Here is an 18,185-nt window from a genome sequence, read left to right on the forward strand (position 1 = left end):
CCCTACTCAATGAAAGTACCATGACCACAGTGGCTTCCCACAGCATTCTGTATTAATTACTTTACAGAAATTTATTTGAAAGTTCAGTGGGATATTAATGGACTGTAGACACATTGGCTCCTAAAAAGTGCTGTATGTTAGGTCAGAAAAAAGTCTAGGAGTAGACTGTTATGAAATGTTCAGGGTCTATGTTGTAAGACCTATTGAGGCACATCTTAAAACTTGAAAATTTTCAAAATCTTAAATTATTTGCTGGTTATAATAATAAATGTGTATATATAATAAGCTGTAATTTTAAAATGTTTTGCTGCGCATGCAGGTATAGCTCTGACAGGGCGGTTTAATATGCTTGTCTGCAGCTACCCCTATGAGAACTTCATATTGCATTTTCTATTAAAAGAGAATAGGTGGTGCTTTAAGGAGAGGGAATTGTGTGTAGTCTGTTTAAACCCGGGAAGTTGATGAATGCTTTTTACACCTAAAAATGAGGAGCAGAGGAAGGAACACCTTCTTTTTACTAGGACAGGAAGATGAAAAAAGTAGTTTTAATTTAAAGTTTCAGCAGACATGAAGGTTTATAGCCTACCAGGTTGTAATCAGGTATCATCAACACTTGAAATTAACAGAGCTTTGATCACGAGAAGCTGAATGTCCTCAGCATTTCACATCAAAGCAATTAAGTTGTGACCAAAAAGACACAAACAGAAATCAAAACATTTGCTTCAGTGGGCTTTGGTTTTAAGTCTGCTTGCCTTAAGGAATGAGGTAGTGAGGATGCAGCAGTCCTTGGTAGATGATTAAAATACCTGACAGCTGTCAGTATCTTCATGTGAACAGCCAGTGCACAGCTTTTGGGAAGAAACAGTAACACAGGAAAAGAAGGCAGAGAAATAGGTCTGTTGAGAAAAGAGTAGTGGAATATCCTCCTTGTATTCTTTCTGCTATAGATCTCATTATACTTCTAATTTCTGTTCCCTTTATCTTTTTTTCTTAGCGTGCATTTGTAGTCACATTGTTTTAGCATGTGTAAATGCCAGTATACTTCAGAACATTCCTTTATATATCATTCCTTAAAACTACTATGTACATGTAGCTGTGTCATATTAAATATTTTGTAATATTTGTTCCCCTCATAAAAAAGTGAGTTAGAATGCTGTGAGCTGATGGCACAGTTGTTATTTCTATTCTTACAGGTTATTGCAGCCTGTGACTAGAATTGTTTAAATATTATAACCTGTAGTAACCAAACTATGAGAATAATGCATCCCTAAAACGAGAGGAGAATAATTGTAAAAAATGCTTCATGTGCATACATTCTAGAAAAACATCTTTTAGTTCTAGAACGGCTAGTTTTAAAGTTGCTTTTTTTTTTATTTTCACAGGTGATAATGCATGTCGTGTTAATAATGGAGGTTGCAGCACTCTTTGTTTAGCCATTCCTGGAGGCAGAGTTTGTGCCTGTGCTGATAATCAGCTTTTGGAGGAAAACAGTACAACCTGCACGGGTAAGATTTTTAAAGAATATCTGAGTTGATATTGCTGTTAAGGGATCAAGTCAAACCTGAAAATAAACTGAGAAAGTGTGGTCTCCTAGAGGCTTTTTGCGGTTCTGTAAGACAAAGAAATACTCCTTGAATAAAGATTCTAATTGAAGACAGTTTATTAAATACGAAGATTTTTTCAAAAACTACAAAATAATAAGTACACAATATTTGAGGATAAAATGCATTGGAAAATATTTCAGCATGTCTGATACAATAAAGCACTTAAATATTTCACTGACCTCTTTTATAGAATATCAGAAATACCAGAAAATGTTGTGATTAAATCTATGTAAACTCGTTTCAGATTATTATGTGGACTAAGTATCTTAAATTGAAATCTGGCATAGAAAATGTTCATGTTGAAACTGCTCATAAAATATGTCAAGCAGGTATATTTGTATATAATAGGTTCTGACACAGACTATGCAAAGTTCGATGTCTTTTTCCTGCCTCTCTTCCTTGGATTCCTTCATTGAAATACCAATTAAAAAAAAAAAGTGTTAATCATAAAATGTGGGATGTTCAATTAAAAAGAATAACTCATCAGATAATACAGGTATTTTTTAAAAGTCTAGACTTGATATTTATAACTTACTCAAAATTTTACGGTGTTTTTTTTTTGTTTGTTTGTTTTTTAATCTCATTGATCTATTTCTTGAAGTGTAGTGTGTAAAACTTTACAGAGGTCTCCAGCAATAAGCCTAGTAGAGATGAGTAAAGTATAAGGATTATTTCATAACGTGATGAACATTACTGAGCTTGCAATTACCTTGAATTTGACCCAAATGCATGGCTGGCAGAGCCATCACTGTTGCTAAAGAAAACTATTTTTCTTTTTAGCAGAAAATACTGGAAGGTGGACTTCTCACTGGTAAGATGGAATGTAAGCATTAGGAAGAGAGGTTAGACACTTTCAGATCTGAATGAAGCAGGTTTCTTGCTTTTTGCCCAACACACTTCGTTGCCCAACTCTTTCCAAGGACTTTGATGTTCCTCATAGGGTCATAGAGTGATTTCTGGTATTTACACATTAAGGATTCTGAACATTACGTTGAGAAATGTATCTGTCTGGATTTATCAATAAGCTTGTAGCTTGCTACTTAATTCTACCTCAGCCGAATTTTATCCTTTCTTCTTTACCGAGTCTGTACCAGTGCATAATGCAGGTGTTTGAGTTGTTGCTTGGATACAAGAATCAGCTTTTCAGTAATTATTTTCTAGCTCTTTAACGTGCGCCAGAATTTGGTCTGTGTCCGTAAGAATATTTTCTTTTCACTGTTGATGAGGCATTGCAATATTATAAACTGATATTTTTGCACTATCATCTAAACACCAATTTAAAAAACAGTTTGAGTGCCATTCTGTTCTGAGTTCTTCCATTTATTAAAAATGTATTACCTCAACCATACACTCAGATATGCATGCTGCTACAGGCTTCAGGTGGAATTACCTCAAATATGCAAAGTTTACTAAAAATGTTCTGAAGAGTGATAACAAGAATTTATATCTTTTTATGTAGAGGTAATATTGCGTTCTGTACGTATCAAGCTGATAAAATAGATGTGCTTCTTGGCTATTTTTCCTAGTTAAACATGGAGAAGTGCTACCGCAGTTGTGCAAAGCTGAACAGTTTCAGTGTAACAATAAGCGCTGTATCCAGGATCGCTGGCGCTGTGATGGGGATGATGACTGTCTGGATGGCAGCGACGAGCATTCTGAAATTTGCTGTATGTATGATTTTATATTTGAACCCACAATTCACACTTTATTTTAAAAATTGGAAACGAAGTCTGAGGGGAGTCAAACAAAAGTGATAATCCCTGAGTCATTAATATAAATCTTTCATTTTCTTCTTTTCCTGCGTATAATAATAATAGTCCTTTCAAATGACACTCGTACTCATTTCATCACATAGTACAAGAGCAGTCATCTTTTATTTTTCACATCATCACTTCTGATTCTTTAAATGTTGGTATCTTTTGCTTTGTTTCCTAATATTGCACTTTTTTTATATGGGTCACAGGCTAATTCAGGTTGGAAGGGGCCTTCAGAATATCTCCAGTCCAGCCTTCATAAAGCAGGGCCAGCCTTCCCTCAACCTGGAGGAAAGTGATGGAGCAATTAGTCCTGGAAGCATTTCCAAAGACATGAAGGACAAGAAAGTGATTGGGAGTAGTCAGCATGGATTTATGAAGGGGCAGTCATGCTTAGCCAACCTCCTAGCCTTCTACAATGATGTGACTAGCTTGGTGGATGAGGGAAAAGCAGTGGATATTGTTTATTGCAACTGTAGTAAGGCTTTTGACACTGTCTGCCATAACATCCTCATAAACAAGCTGACAAAGGGTGGGTTAGGTAAGTTGGCAGTGTGGTGGATTGGAAACTAGCTAAACAGCCGGACCCTGGGGCTTGTGGTCAGTGGCATAATGTCTAATCGGAGCTAAGTCACTAGCAGTGCACCCCAGGGTTAGTACTGGGGCCAGTAATCTCTTCATTAATGACTCGAACAGAGTGCAAACTCAGGACGTTTATGGGTGATAGCAAGCTGGGAAGAGTGGCTCATGCACCAGTTGAGTGTGTTGCCATTCGAAGCAGCTTTGACAGAGAACTGGACAGAGGAATATGGTGAAATTCAGCAAGCACAGAAGTGCTTCTAGGGAGGAATAACTCCAGGCATCAGTATATGCCGGAGGTCACCCAGCTAGAAAGCAGCTTTGCAGACAAAGATCTTTGAATCCTGGTGGGCAACAAGCCGTCCACTAGCCAGCAATGCAAAGAGAGCTGCTTTAGGAAGAACATCCCCGTCAGGTTGAGGGAGGTGATCCTTCCCCTCTACTCAGCCCTGAGGAGGTCATATCTGGAGAGCTGTGTCCAGTTCTGAGCTCTGAGTCCAGGAAAGGACCACTAAGATAATTAAGGGACTGGCACATCTGTCCCAGATGTTGAGAGCTGGGATTGTTCAATCTGCAGGGAGTAGAAGGCTCAGGAGGGATCTTATGAATGTTTATAAATATATGATGGGAGGCAATAAACAACAGGGAGTCAGGCTCTTCTTGCTAACAGGACAAAAGGTAATGGGTACAAATTGAAAAGCATGAAATTTTATCTGAACACAAGCAACCACTTTTTTACTGTGAGCATAGCCAAACAATAGAATAGATTGCCCAAAGAGGTTGTAGAGTTTCTATCTATGGAGATACTTGAAATTCATATGAACACAGTCCTGGGAAACCTGTTCCAGTTGGTCCTGCTCGAGCAGGGGATTAGAGTAGGTGATCTCAACAGGTCCTTCCAACCTTAAACATTTCTGTGATGCTGCAAAGTATTTCTTAGAAGAAAAATGCCACAAAAACCCCACCAAAAAAAAACCCAACCCAAACCAAACAAAAAACAACCACAACCACACACACCCCCTCCAGTTTTAAATTAGATGCACTTTATCTTTAAAAAAGCAGGTTTACTAGAGCTGGGTTGGGGTTTTTTTTGGCTGTAGAGGAGTCTTGATGTTGAAATTAAAAAATAATAGAAAATATACCCATTATGTGTCTGTGTCATTCTTGGAAGATACTTAGATAGCCTGCTGTAAAATTAGAGTTGCAGCAGTGAAAATTCCTTTCCTTACTCAGTTTGTCACAATGCTTCCTATTTCTATCATTAGATCATTTCTTGAAACCAAATCTGCTTTACTGACATGAAAATACATTTTTCCCTATCACTTGTAGACATGAAGAACTGATACATTCCTCTTCTGTGCAGCATTGTTCTATGTGTCTCTTATCATAGTCTCTCATTCTTATCTCTTTGAGATGAAACAACTCTAATCGGTTCTCTTTTTTTCCAGTAGATTATGGGTTTTTTAGATTTCATTGCTCTTTTCTGAACTTCGCCAAGTGATCCCTGGGGTTAGATGTTCAAAACTGGACATAGGTACTTCTTCTGAGGCCTTTGTAAAGCCGATTAGGCTGAGAGAACATGTTTGTGAGGGTTGATAGTCCTGTTTATACATCTTTGGGTAAATCTTGCCTGTGTCACACTGGCCTGATGTTGCTGATGCCTACGTCTTTTTCTGTACAGCTATTACACGGCCAGTTTTAATTTTTTCCTGAATTTTGGTATATATTTGATAGCTGATGTATTTTGATGGCTTCATGTAGTAGTCATTACAGATTTCAGTCCTAATTCTTTTCAAATCATTTCTCCAGTTCTGAATTCTAGTGCTTACTAATATTTTATTTTAATACCAGGGATTCTTACACTTAAATAAGGAGCTCAACTAATAAAGAGAGTGAGATAGAAAATCTTTTGGCTGAGTTGACTTGATTCTCACTTAAATTAGAGTAATTTAGACCAATTCATTGATCAAAGCTTGTAATTCTCAAAGGATTTATACAGATATAAATGAAATCATAATCTGGTCCCAAATCTGTATGTGATATATAGTTTAAGTGGCCAGTATGATAACAGTAATCTCTTTTCAGCAGTTGCTATAGTAACTTCAGTAGTTCTTTTTGAGTTAGTCTGAAATATTTGCAAACATGCATAGAATATGCACACACATTAGTAAATATATATGAGCAAAAACTTAACCGCCATTTAAAACAATAACTATGTCTAGTATTGAAGTCAGGTATTTTTAAAAAAAGTCTTCCATTTTTAATATTATTACATGGATGATAACAGTTTTGTTCTCCAGTCACACTGCAAATTAGGTTGCTTCGTAACTATTATGAGACTTGGAATGCCTTTCTGCTCAGATTATTAATTAATCTTTACTTCCACTGTTCTTGCACCTTCCACACAAAGCACTCACGAAGGGTTCATGTGCTGTTGATATCACACTCGCTCAGTGTTGTTTTCAATAGGAAGAATAGGTAGAAAGGTCAAAGATAAAAGCTACCGAAATGTCAAGGATAAGCCTGCAAAACGTCCTTTCATTTTAAATACCGTTTGTTTCCAGATATATGTTAAACTTTAAAAAAAGAGACTGTGGATGGCTGAGTAGGTAGAAAATAGCTTGAGATTATTTTTTAAGCCAGCATTTAAAACTGTGAATAGTTTACTGTTCTTGTGTAGATCAAGATTAGAAAGATTTGCTAATAATAGCTCCTGTTATTAGCATAAAAGAAGCAGAGCATATATACTTACTACAGCTGCAAGAGCAGGCCAAGAGTATTTACATAATTTCATCCTTCCCATGATACTTGGTAGCTAGCAAAAACATTTCTGTGAGATACTTTGTTCACTCTTGAATACCAGATTTTTTTTTGTCAGTTTTACACTGTGTTGCATATTTCACTTTTTGACACCTACAATTTCATGGTAAGTAAACAGCAGATCTGTATGTGGCCATTGACAGTAATGTGCATCATTTTAGAAGCATTTTATAACCGGCCAAAATTCCTGCTCACTGTGGTATAGTATTTTGGATACGCACTTAGCAACTTGCATTTGTTCCCTTTGGTGTTTGGTTTTGTTTATAAGCACTTCAATTTGCAAACCTCATCACATTGATAAAATGTGATTGAGGAGAGTTTTCTTTAAGGAAATAGCAACGTTGTAAAATGCTGCTACCTCTTATCACCTAGCAGTTAATAGAAAAGGATCTCCATATTGACACTATTATGATAGGAGAATCTTTACTATGTATTGTTTAATTTATGATGAAAGTACTGCAATATTTTTTAATTGGCTGGTTTGCTGAACAATTCTTATATCATGCTGATTGTATATACAAGATAACCATACTAACTGCGTCACCAGGAATACTATTTAATATATTATTTTCAGCTGTTTTTCTCTGATTATCTTCTTAGGAAAAACCTCTCTTTTTTTCTCCCTAGTCAATCATAGTTGTCCTGATGATCAGTTTAAGTGCCAAAATAATCGCTGCATTCCCAAGAGGTGGCTTTGTGATGGAGCTAATGATTGTGGTAATAATGAAGATGAATCAAATAAAACCTGTGCAGGTAAAAATTTTACTCGGTTGCACATATAAGTTCTCTAACTCCAGTAGTTCTATAAACAGTTCAAGACTGCTCTGAACTGAGCTGAACCAGTCTGCTACTAGTAATCTGATTATTGCCCTTTTAAATTAATTCCGAATTTGGTGCCACTAAGGCTGGAATATAAATTATATTTTACTTAATCTTGGTGCTTGACTGTGCTTTCCAAAGTAATTCAGCACTTAATCTATCCTTATGGGTTGACTGTCAAAGTACTGCTTAGGTACAGACTTGTCCCTGCTAAATCTTTTTTGGCAGTTAGAATTTTGTTTGTTAACATGCTGTGATGAGTGCCATGTCACTAGTAAATTTTATTTTATGCTGACAAAAGCATAATTAGCTGTTCAGTTTCCCCTCGGTAGCTTGAAATTGTTTTCATTTGTAAGTTATTAACTGTGTAGTGGATTTTTAAGGAAATACCAAAGTGAAGATTGTTTGCTTATTCCACTGCAATAAATCATGGAGTTCCAAGTCTGCCCTTTCCTTGTGTGGAAGTGATGTTTAGTACTGATCAGTAGTGTACACTAAACAGTCATTAAATATCCGATGTACGACATATCAATAGGCGTCAATGAGCTGATGACTGTTTTAAACTGAAATGTAATGACAGACAGCATACATTGTGTATTAAAATATTCCCTGAACTCATTTTCCTTGATTTAAATTTTCATGTGTGTAATAACCTGTTCATTTTGTTACTTGTGTGGTTTGGCTAAAAGCCCCCGAGTGCAAATGCAGACCTATAGTGTCCATATCAACTCTACAGTGTTATTGTGGATTGTAATGCATCTTGATATTCAATGTTTTGCTTGTAGGATAGGAGTCAGATTTAAAAACCATATTTTGCATCCCTGTGTCTATTGGCTGTGGGTTGAATTTTGTATTCTTGTTTATCCTTTTTTTCCTGCAGTGGCAAACACCATTCATTTAAAAACCTACTTCTTTGCAATAGTTTAAACTTCTATTCTTCTCTTGTATATTGGGCTATTTCTGTGGGGAAAAAGGGAAATGGTAATTGTGAATAGCAAATGAAGGAATATTCTTTTGATTATTGGGGTTTCTGACGTCTCAGTCTTTTTTTTAAAGTGTGGAATTACGTATAGATGAACTCCAAATGCTTAAGTTTGGAATCAAAATGTGTGTCGTTCACTAGCATTGTAGTTATGGGTTCACATTTTGAATAAACAAAATTATAAGTAATGTCAATTTTCTATGTTAGATTTTTATTGACGTTTTACTGTTCATCAGCTCTCAAAGTAATTTATTTAGTTACGTAGCATGATTTCTTTTAGCGATCCTTATTTCTTCAGAAGAAAGACATACATCATTCCCTTTAATGGATCATTACAGTTGTATATTTGCAAAGGCAAAGATTTAAGAACAGAGAGGTCAGGCACATCACACACATGCCATTTTTCTGTGTAAACATCAATCTCACTAGATCGTTGTTTATGTTAGGAAATACAGTTTGTTAATGTTACAATTGTAAGTTAGACACTTCTAAGCCTTGAGTTTTGTTTATTTCAACACTAGTACTAATGTTATTTTATCAAACATTAATGCTCTTCTACCACCTAGTTATGTATAATTCCATATCAAACTTCATATTCTCATATGTTGAAGAAACCGCTAAGAATTCTACATAACAGAGGTAGAACACAGTCCTGCAGATGACCTCAATTTTCTCTGAAATCAAAGCAGGTGAATGATGTTTAGTCAGATCAGGTAAAATGAGCAGCAGGCCAGGAGATGCCCTCCAGACTTGAAACTTCTGCATACAGACGTGCACCAAGAGACCCAATAGATTTAGTCCACTTCCCTTGCATTTTTGGAGTGTTTTGTCTTGACAGCAAGAACGTGTCAGGTTGACCAATTTTCTTGTGGGAATGGACGGTGTATTCCAACATCATGGCTATGTGACAGGGAGGATGACTGTGGAGATGAAACCGATGAAATGACATCCTGTGGTAAGCAAATTTTCTTTTCGGGAAAAAATTAAAATTATTGTATATGAAATTAAACATATGGACATGTTCCTTTCACATGAACTTATGGGTATAAAAAGTATGAAGGGCCTTTTTATTTTTATATGAACTGCTAATATTATGCCTGAAATTGCAAAATGTAATTTATTTGATTAATTAATAAACGTAAAGTAAAGGCTGCATTTTCTATTAATGAGTTTTTAACTACAATACCCAATATGCATATCAGTCAACACTTCTCTAATTCACAGCCCATTATCAAATACTGTCATGTTCAGAAATTGATATTTGTCTCGGCCACATACGTCTTCACATGGGCCCTTCAGCGTATTCTAGATGTCAAGAAAATCAGACTGTTTCAAGTCTGAACAGAAGGATGTTTTGTTGTTGTATTTTGCAGAAAAAATTAGTCATTCTCGGTTGTATCGGGAGAGAGTATCAGCAACTCTGCTGATTGCTGCTTTACTGAGTTATGGCAGAGAGGTGCGCTCGGTCTCATCAGGTGCTTCCAAAGAATTAAGATTTTTATAAGTTAGCATGACTGCCTTCATCTGTTTGGTAGATCACAGGTAACCACTGTGAGTCTGAGAGCAAAAGGGTCAACGAGCTGTCTGCAAAATATTGTATCAGGTTCGCCGCTGTTTACAAAGTCGTATTTGTGATATTTGAATTACTAACATGAATTAGTAAGTATGTTTCACTATAGTAGGATGTGTTTCTGGAATTACTTATTAAGACTTTTCAAGAAAGAATGCTGACTGGTCATTTTAGTAGCATTGGCCATGTAAACATGAAGTGACAGGTTGAGCACAAAAAAAAATAAAATCTAAAGTGTACCTGTTAGGATACTTAGTACTTGGACCTGTATTTTTCTCAGATATAGCTGATATTCTAACTTGATTCACGTTACAAAAGTAAATTGTTTCCTAATCAAAATCAAACTATGAAAGAAATGTAGTTGATAAAACATTACCTTTTTTTTCGCTTTCCTTAAACTACTTACTGTAAACCATTTCAGTAGAGTTATTAGAGTTCTATTACTGATAACAGTTTTTCTGCAAAACTCGGTGCCTATGAAGCACTTGCAGTGAAGACTGAGAAAGAAATAGAAAGTAAACGCATAAATGAAAGTCATAGGCTGACACTATGATGCCCTGTCTTCCACAAACATAAATCTCCAGAACCTCAATTATCAGAGCATCCATGGAAGACAACGTGTAGGATCCAATCAGTAAACTATGTTTATCCGTAATCCCTTAAGTTTGTTTGATTTTTAATTATTCATGACCTATTAGTTGAGTTTACATTGTTACCTTTTAAGTCCATGTGTGAGTCTCAGAATCTCCTTCTTCTATAACTGCATTCAAGATTTCTCAAGACTTTTACAGGTAAACAGTAGTTATATTTCCTGGAATATTCACCTGGTTTCTCTTGCCTTATTTCTTATTACTTTCTTCCTTTTTCTTCTTTTAATAGTGACATAAACAAACAAACAAAAAAAGCAAGCTCATTTTATGTTGACAGTAATTGATACTTGATCAGTTACTTCAAAATAGATAACATTTAATAAAATCAAAATAAAGTCATTATGTGAGTAAAAAGGAGAATTGTGTTAAGGTAGACTTCTAATTGGCATGTTTCAAATCAAGTTCTGCTGTGTATGGAGGTAGAATAGGTGATCCCAGTGGACTCACTGTATTTTGCAATCTCTAGAATTATCACATTCTGTGTAGTGGTACAGCATGGCCCTTGGTACTATAATAGTTTATCTGACTGGCTGCACCTTCTATACAGATGTTAATATCATCTTTGTATTTTCTTCCCATGTGTTTTGTTTGGTATCCTGTCGGCTGGTCTGGAATATTTCTTCCAATCATTTAATCAACATTGATTTCACCTGCTGTTTTAAGCTTTGGTCAAACTTTACGTATGTTTCATGTTTCAGAATCTTGTTTCTTTGACCTCGAGCACGGTGGTTGTGCAGATGTGTCAAATATTTCATTTTTCATTCTGCCTTATAATTTGATGGCTGATGGGCATGCTAATGGCATTCATTCAGCTATTCTATTTAGTGGTATATATTTTCTTCTATGAAACAGCTTAAAATTCTTCTTGTATTTGCAAGTTTTATTAAAAGTAAAATCATGGTTTGCTTTTTGTTACCATTACAAAGCATTGATTTTTAACTGCACCAGTCTTCAGCTACGAATAACTTTTGGCTCCTATTCATTCAAGAACTTCAGCGTACTTATATTGGCATGTAGCTGGGGGGAGCAGGACTGGGAAGATGATGCCAGTATCATAACGCATATACTTTTTCTTAAGATACAACCAGATTTACTAAGAAGCACGACATTTCTGAAGAAGATTTGAAAAAGAGACCCTCCTTATTTTTCCACTGCTTTCCCGAAGGAAACAAGACTTGGGGTCAATTTTTTGTGTCCATCTGTTTATCAGTTCATTGTTGTACCATTTGCACTCAGTAACAGAAGGGTGAAAGAAGTCTCAAAGAACAAGAGCTGGATAGCAGAGAGAAACGAGATTGGTGTCTACACTGTGGAGAGACTTCACTGTGAGCTCCAGGCACCTTTCTTGCTTTCTTTGTCTGCAGGGCAGCCACAGGGATGGCTGGGAGTCAGAGACAGGATGTGCATCTCTTTGCTGTGAAACAGGAAAGGAAAGGAGTACTGGGAAGACCATAGGGACAATGAGGGGAAGTGTTGTGCCTGTCCTGTAGGATGTGAGCGGGAGCTGTGGGTGGTGGTGGAGGTTGGGACTATGAGAAGCAAACACTGGAGATACTGCAAAACATCCGTGGAAAGACCGTAGTGGGCTGAGAATCATGAGATGGGTGGTGGTGAGGGTAATCGCAATTCATTTAAAGTAGTTTCTGTCCCTTTATACAGGTCTTGGGTGGACAGATGAACATAAAGAAAATAAAGTCATGAAGACGTTCATGTATGGAAAAGGGGAAAATTGCATTTAATATATGAGTTAAATTTGTGGAAAAATTATTAAAGAGCTAAAGAGTGAAATTAAAAATTGCTTTCAGCTTTGCTTGAAGCACATAAGGCATATATTGTAGCTAAGTACCATTAGAGTTGCATATCTCCATTATTTGCCTCAGAACAGATTTTTATTCTTGCTGTAAGTGTTCCTGAGGAGAGACAGCTTTTTTTTTTTTTTTTTTTTTTTTCAAATTAAGAAAAAAAAAGAAACAGCACCCTTTTCTGGGAGTAATTGACAAAGTGTTGTCATCAGTGATAACTTTTCTTCCCCCCCTTTTCTGTGTTGAAGCAAAGAATAATCATTGGGTCTTAGGTGATCTCTTAGGTGATCTCTAAATTTGATGCAGCTGGTTTGGTTTCATGCTTTGTGTGTGACTTCTTTTAAGTTAAAACTTAAAAGAAGAACAAACCCACAAACTTTTGAATTGACTTTAAAGCATTTTCTGCACTAAAGATGGCAAGAGACAGCAAACCCAAGTCAGAAATTCATTGACTATTTCAATTCTTGTCCTAAGGAAAAGTTTGTGGCATGTTTTAAAAGTTTAGAAAATCTCTTCAGTACTAATTACATGGCCTAATTCTCAAAATCATTGTGAGCTTTAGCAAGTCTAGTTTTGTCATTTCAGTTGTGACAACACTAGAACAACCCAACATAGCTCGAGCAACCTAATGAGGAACACACTCCGAGTTTCTTCTAATCTTGGGCACTTTTGGTGCGGCTGACAGGTTGATGCACTACTTTGGACGTTTCTTTCTGTTGCGTGTAGGATGTACTGTGTAGGAACTTTCAATCTGAAATCCTTTAGTGAAGGACAAACGCCGTTAAGTAGCATTTCAGGCAGATTGTTCACGTTGTCATCTTCGGTTTGCATTAGGTATCAGTTAGTGAGAGGTGTCTTATTCTCTTGACGGGCTGTATAGACAATTTAGGCTCCTCCTTATTCCTTTTGAATCAAGTTAGACTTTCAGACTGTTTCCTACAATTTGGTAGGTTTTGTAGAGTAGATCTTGTGTTTTGCAAACTGGATGGGTGCAAGCACTGTTTAACATGTTTGTGTATTCATACCACTTTCCTAGCTATGTCATTGGTTTTAGAAGAAAAAGAAGTCTGAGAAGATTCAAATCGTTCTATGCAAAAGCATATTAGACAATTATAAAACCTAATCTCTATGTGTAATATCAATGAGTCTGTATGAATGATATTGTCTCGGTTTTCTAGTACTATTACTGGAATGCTCGGAGGAAATGATTGTAAATACTGACATTTTCTTTTGGATTTTATTATGTCAGTGTACAGTAACTTTATTTCTTGACTGTTCTTTTGCTTTGTACTTAACCGTTTCGTTTTATAGTTGTCTATTTCCTGTCTTTTACTGTCAGTATTATTGCAATAATCAGACAACTTTTTTATATAAATACATTGAAAATATGGTTTGTATCAGTTGACGAGATATAATATATAGTAATAATATATAATATAGTTGGAAATATTAACATGCTTAGTGGCATACAGAGCCAAGGTCTGATGGGCATATAGGATCATGTTATATGACACAGAATAATGCATTTCAGTGCTCTATGTTGAGGAAGGACAGGGCTTGGACTAGTGTTCACAGTTAAAAGCCTTTTGATCCGCTCTTTTTGGTGTCTCACCTTTTTTTCCTCTCCAGATTAAGTATCTGGCAGGTGCAAATGTTTAATACAATACACTTGTGCAATTTATGCATATAGGAAGGTGGAAGAATATTACTAAAGAGGATATACATTAAATAGTTTTTATTTCTTTTTGAACACTTACAGAATTCCCAACGTGTGAGCCACTAACTCAATTTATATGCAAAAATGGAAGATGCATTAGCAGCAAATGGCTTTGTGATTCAGGCAAGTATCAAGTGTTCTATATCTGAAATGAATATAGTGGATATTACATAAATATTACTTTGATGCCCACTCTTTTCTTCTGAGACTGATATTGCTAGTTTGGCTAGTAAGTGGTCAGAGAATAAAAATAGCATTTTTAAATTACTGACCTGACCTAGAGAGCAGCAGTAATAAGCTTCATATAAGGAATGATGCAGTGGATATGGTAAATAGTTACACATAGTATATTCTGTAGAATGAAGTGTGATGTAAACTTGCAATACTGAAAGTAAAAAGAAAAAAGAAAAAAGCTAAACTACTGCTTATGAAAGTATTTTCTACTTTTAGAAAGCAAAATAGTTCTAGTGGCCAAAATATCTGATTTTTCTGTTGTTTGTGGGCAAGTTCAAATTAATAAATAGCATCCCTCAAGATCAAAGGCTAGGAAGACTTTACAGTGTAGTTATTTCTTTTCTCTGAAAGAGTACATACTTGAATGACAGCTGTTCAAATAAATCTTCTGTCAGAGCTTGTGATATAGGAGTGATGTGATACCAGTCCTAATAACATTGGGTTGGTTCTTCATCCACGGTAACATTTGATATTACTATAATTTTATGAGGCTGACAGGAATTCATAGCTGTAAATGGACGGATTCCCCAAATTATCACAGCGTGCTTACTGAAATTCTGTGCAAGGAGACCCTTTAGTTTTTACCTAGCAGATTTATCTTTTCCCTCCCTTGGCGATCACGATCAAATTATGGGAATTGTCTTAAGATTGTTGTAATGACTACAACATTAGAGTAATGAGAAACTACATTCCACCCTTATTTATACGCTGCCATCTTTCTCCACCTTGCACTGTTGCAAGTACATGGAAACCACATTTGTAATACTATTGAAAAGAAATTCTGACATCAGGTTTTCATCTTGGTTTATATGAAGCTCTTTGTGTGTGTGCTTAACTGTCTAAGTTTACTTGACGAATCACTGAGAATAAATTAAAACCACTGTGTTTAGAAGCCTGTGTAGTTACACACGACTAAAGAAATGAAGAAAATCTACAACCTTCTCGTGCTTACTGGTGTCTGTGATTGAATAACTGTGAATAAGTGTAAGGGGTTAGACTATCCAAAATGACACAGTCAAGTGCTGTCGGTAAATTAGAGTTAAGGAATTACTTGCGTTAGAAATAATTTTACCTTACGCCTGTGGCAGTAAACATACTATTTTATTTACTGCAGGTTATTTTTCTCTTGCCTTTTTGGAAATATTTTTTTCTCATCACATCTTTCATTGAGATTTCTTTACCTTTTAAAATAATAAAAAAAATAATGTTTGCAGATGATGACTGTGGTGATGGAAGTGATGAACTAGGCTGTATTCACTCATGTTCTGCTGATCAGTTCAGATGTTATAATGGTAGATGTATCCCCAGTCATTGGGCGTGTGATGGTGACAACGACTGTGGAGATTTCAGTGATGAAACCAAAACAAACTGCAGCAAGGAAGGTTAGTCTTTTTTTTCTTCATACATTTTAATACTTATAAACATAGAGAGTACTTTATTATACACAGAGAATACTATTATAAACACAGAGGACCTGTCTTCAGTCAGTGGAAAAAGAGAAAATGCTTTTAACCTTGGTAAAGGTTGGAATGGAAAATATGTCGAGTGTAATATGATAATTCAGAAGTGTATCCTAGAAGAAGAATGCATTTGAAAACAAACTAGGTATTATACTGAGATAAGTTTTGTAGTTTTATTTTACTGAATTATGCTAAACCTGATGTTTTTCCTTTTACAGAGATGCATGCTGTCTAGATAAAGAGGCAGTAAGCAGCATTCCTTAAGTTACCATTTATATTTTCTGGTTCTTTTTATGCAGTAACACTCTCATTTTTGTGTGATCCAAGTATTGTTTTGTTGGTTTGGTTTGGGTTTTTGTTTTGTTTTTTGAAAACAGTGTTACTGAAGCATAAAAATATTTTAACAAACTACAGTCCCATTTAAATGCAATATGTTGTATTTATTTGGGTGGGGAGAGAAGGGGTGGATGCATGTAGCAAAGGATAAAGAATAATCAGATAAGAATTTCTCATAGTGATTTTTCCACAACAAAATAATTGTACACAGTCTTATTGGTTTTCTCATGAGTTTATATTCTAGATCTAGCTGCAAACCTCACAAAAGTAGATGAATTAGGAGAATGCGTACTGTAAAGTCCTTATTTTTTCTATATTTACAAAATTTATTATTACTATTATTATTTAGTTGTATCAAAATAATTGGTCTGGATCTAAACTACTCACTTTCCTCCCTGTTTGCGTCCACTTCAGCGCTTAAAGTCCTGCTCTACCTTTTTGTACAACACCATGTTATGTTGGGGTTTGCACCAATGTCTCTGAAACAGCGCTGTTTTACGTGGTTATTATCAGTTCATGCATCTCCTGTGTTCTGCTCTGCTACATGATGTACGCTTGGCCAGCAACTTGTCTTTGCGTTTTTTACTATAGAATGCAAGAATGCAGATTATTTAGAAATAAAACAACAACAAGGCAATTTATAATAAAATAAACCATATATTTGTAGACATTCCTATAAGAATTTATTCAAGTAATGCTTTTTGGTACAAACAGGAATGCATACATTTATCATTACTTTAAAGTACATGTTCTTATTGTTAGTATATTTTGAAATCCTAGAAATACAGTTGTAATAGTTTGGGAAAAGGAGGGCAAGGATAAAATTGAAAAAGCTATCGTCTAGAAAATACTTAGAGAATTATTTGATGAATAATTAATATAACATAGTTGTTATGTTTTGAAACGCTCGAGACTGATTCCATAGCTGCACTGAACTGAAGTTGATTGCTGCAGAATTCAGAAAGGCTACAACTAGTCTGCCAGTGCTGTAATAGCACAAGCCAGGCAGGTGCCGGGGCCAGAACTCTTGTGTCAGTAGAGCAAAGATGTGACCTTTCATGTTTTGTGACTTAGGAGGTGGATCTTGTTGGAAAAAAGAGGAGAAAGAATGAGGAGGAGGGAACGTAGCTTGAAGGTGAGAGGCACGGCTTGCAAAGCACCAGGGAAACTTCATCAGCCTTGGTCCTCCTTACATCTCCAAATTAAGTCTTGTCTGAAAGCTGTGCAAAAAAAATAAATAAATTGATATTTACCTTGAGCCTGTAATGGAGGGGGCAATGAAGGGAGTGAGCAGGTTAAGAAAGAGCTTGTCTGAAGCTTGTGTTGGAGTGATGACTTAGGGAGCATTAGCGGGTTTTGAGTGTTATACTTGGGGACTCTGATTTTGCCTTTGATTAGGAAGGGGGATTTTAAGTCATTGTAGACTTGGCATGGAAAAAACTCACATGGGAAAATTCTTCAATGTAATTCTTATTTTTCTAAGAAACTCCCTCCCCTGGAAAATGCAATGGGAAGGAATTTCAATGCAGTCCTGATGGAAACTGTGTTCCTGAGTTGTGGCGCTGTGATGGAGAAAAGGACTGTGAAGATGGTAGTGATGAGAAAGGCTGTAATGGAACTATACGACTATGTGATGAAAAAACAAAGTTTTCCTGCAAAAGTACAGGTACATGCTTGCTGATATGTTTCACTCTTATTTACTCAGTGCATGTGTGTGTCTGTGTGATTTGAACATATCTACTATTTGAATACTGCTTTTAATGCTTAATACTACTGAAGTGATGTTACTTATTGTACTTGAACCAAGAAAAGAATATTAATATACTTCCCCTAACCTGTTTTCTGATTTAAAATATAA

General features: G+C 35.8%; 1 protein-coding gene across 1 annotated transcript in view; it reads left to right on the plus strand.

The window, feature by feature from the left end:
- Nucleotides 1-18,185, plus strand: part of LRP1B (LDL receptor related protein 1B) — a gene marked incomplete at both ends in the record, with an annotated part of 773,038 nt that overhangs the window by 492,080 nt on the left and 262,773 nt on the right. Inside the window, 7 exons of the mRNA XM_082483434.1 lie at nt 1,383-1,505; nt 3,131-3,271; nt 7,385-7,510; nt 9,397-9,513; nt 14,340-14,420; nt 15,746-15,913; nt 17,811-17,993. Of these exons, the coding sequence (XP_082339560.1) occupies nt 1,383-1,505; nt 3,131-3,271; nt 7,385-7,510; nt 9,397-9,513; nt 14,340-14,420; nt 15,746-15,913; nt 17,811-17,993 (939 nt within the window). The remainder of the gene's footprint in view (nt 1-1,382; nt 1,506-3,130; nt 3,272-7,384; nt 7,511-9,396; nt 9,514-14,339; nt 14,421-15,745; nt 15,914-17,810; nt 17,994-18,185) is intronic.

Source organism: Vanellus vanellus, assembly GCF_965231255.1.
Source record: "Vanellus vanellus genome assembly, chromosome: 5".
In the NCBI taxonomy this organism is placed as follows: domain Eukaryota; kingdom Metazoa; phylum Chordata; class Aves; order Charadriiformes; family Charadriidae; genus Vanellus; species Vanellus vanellus.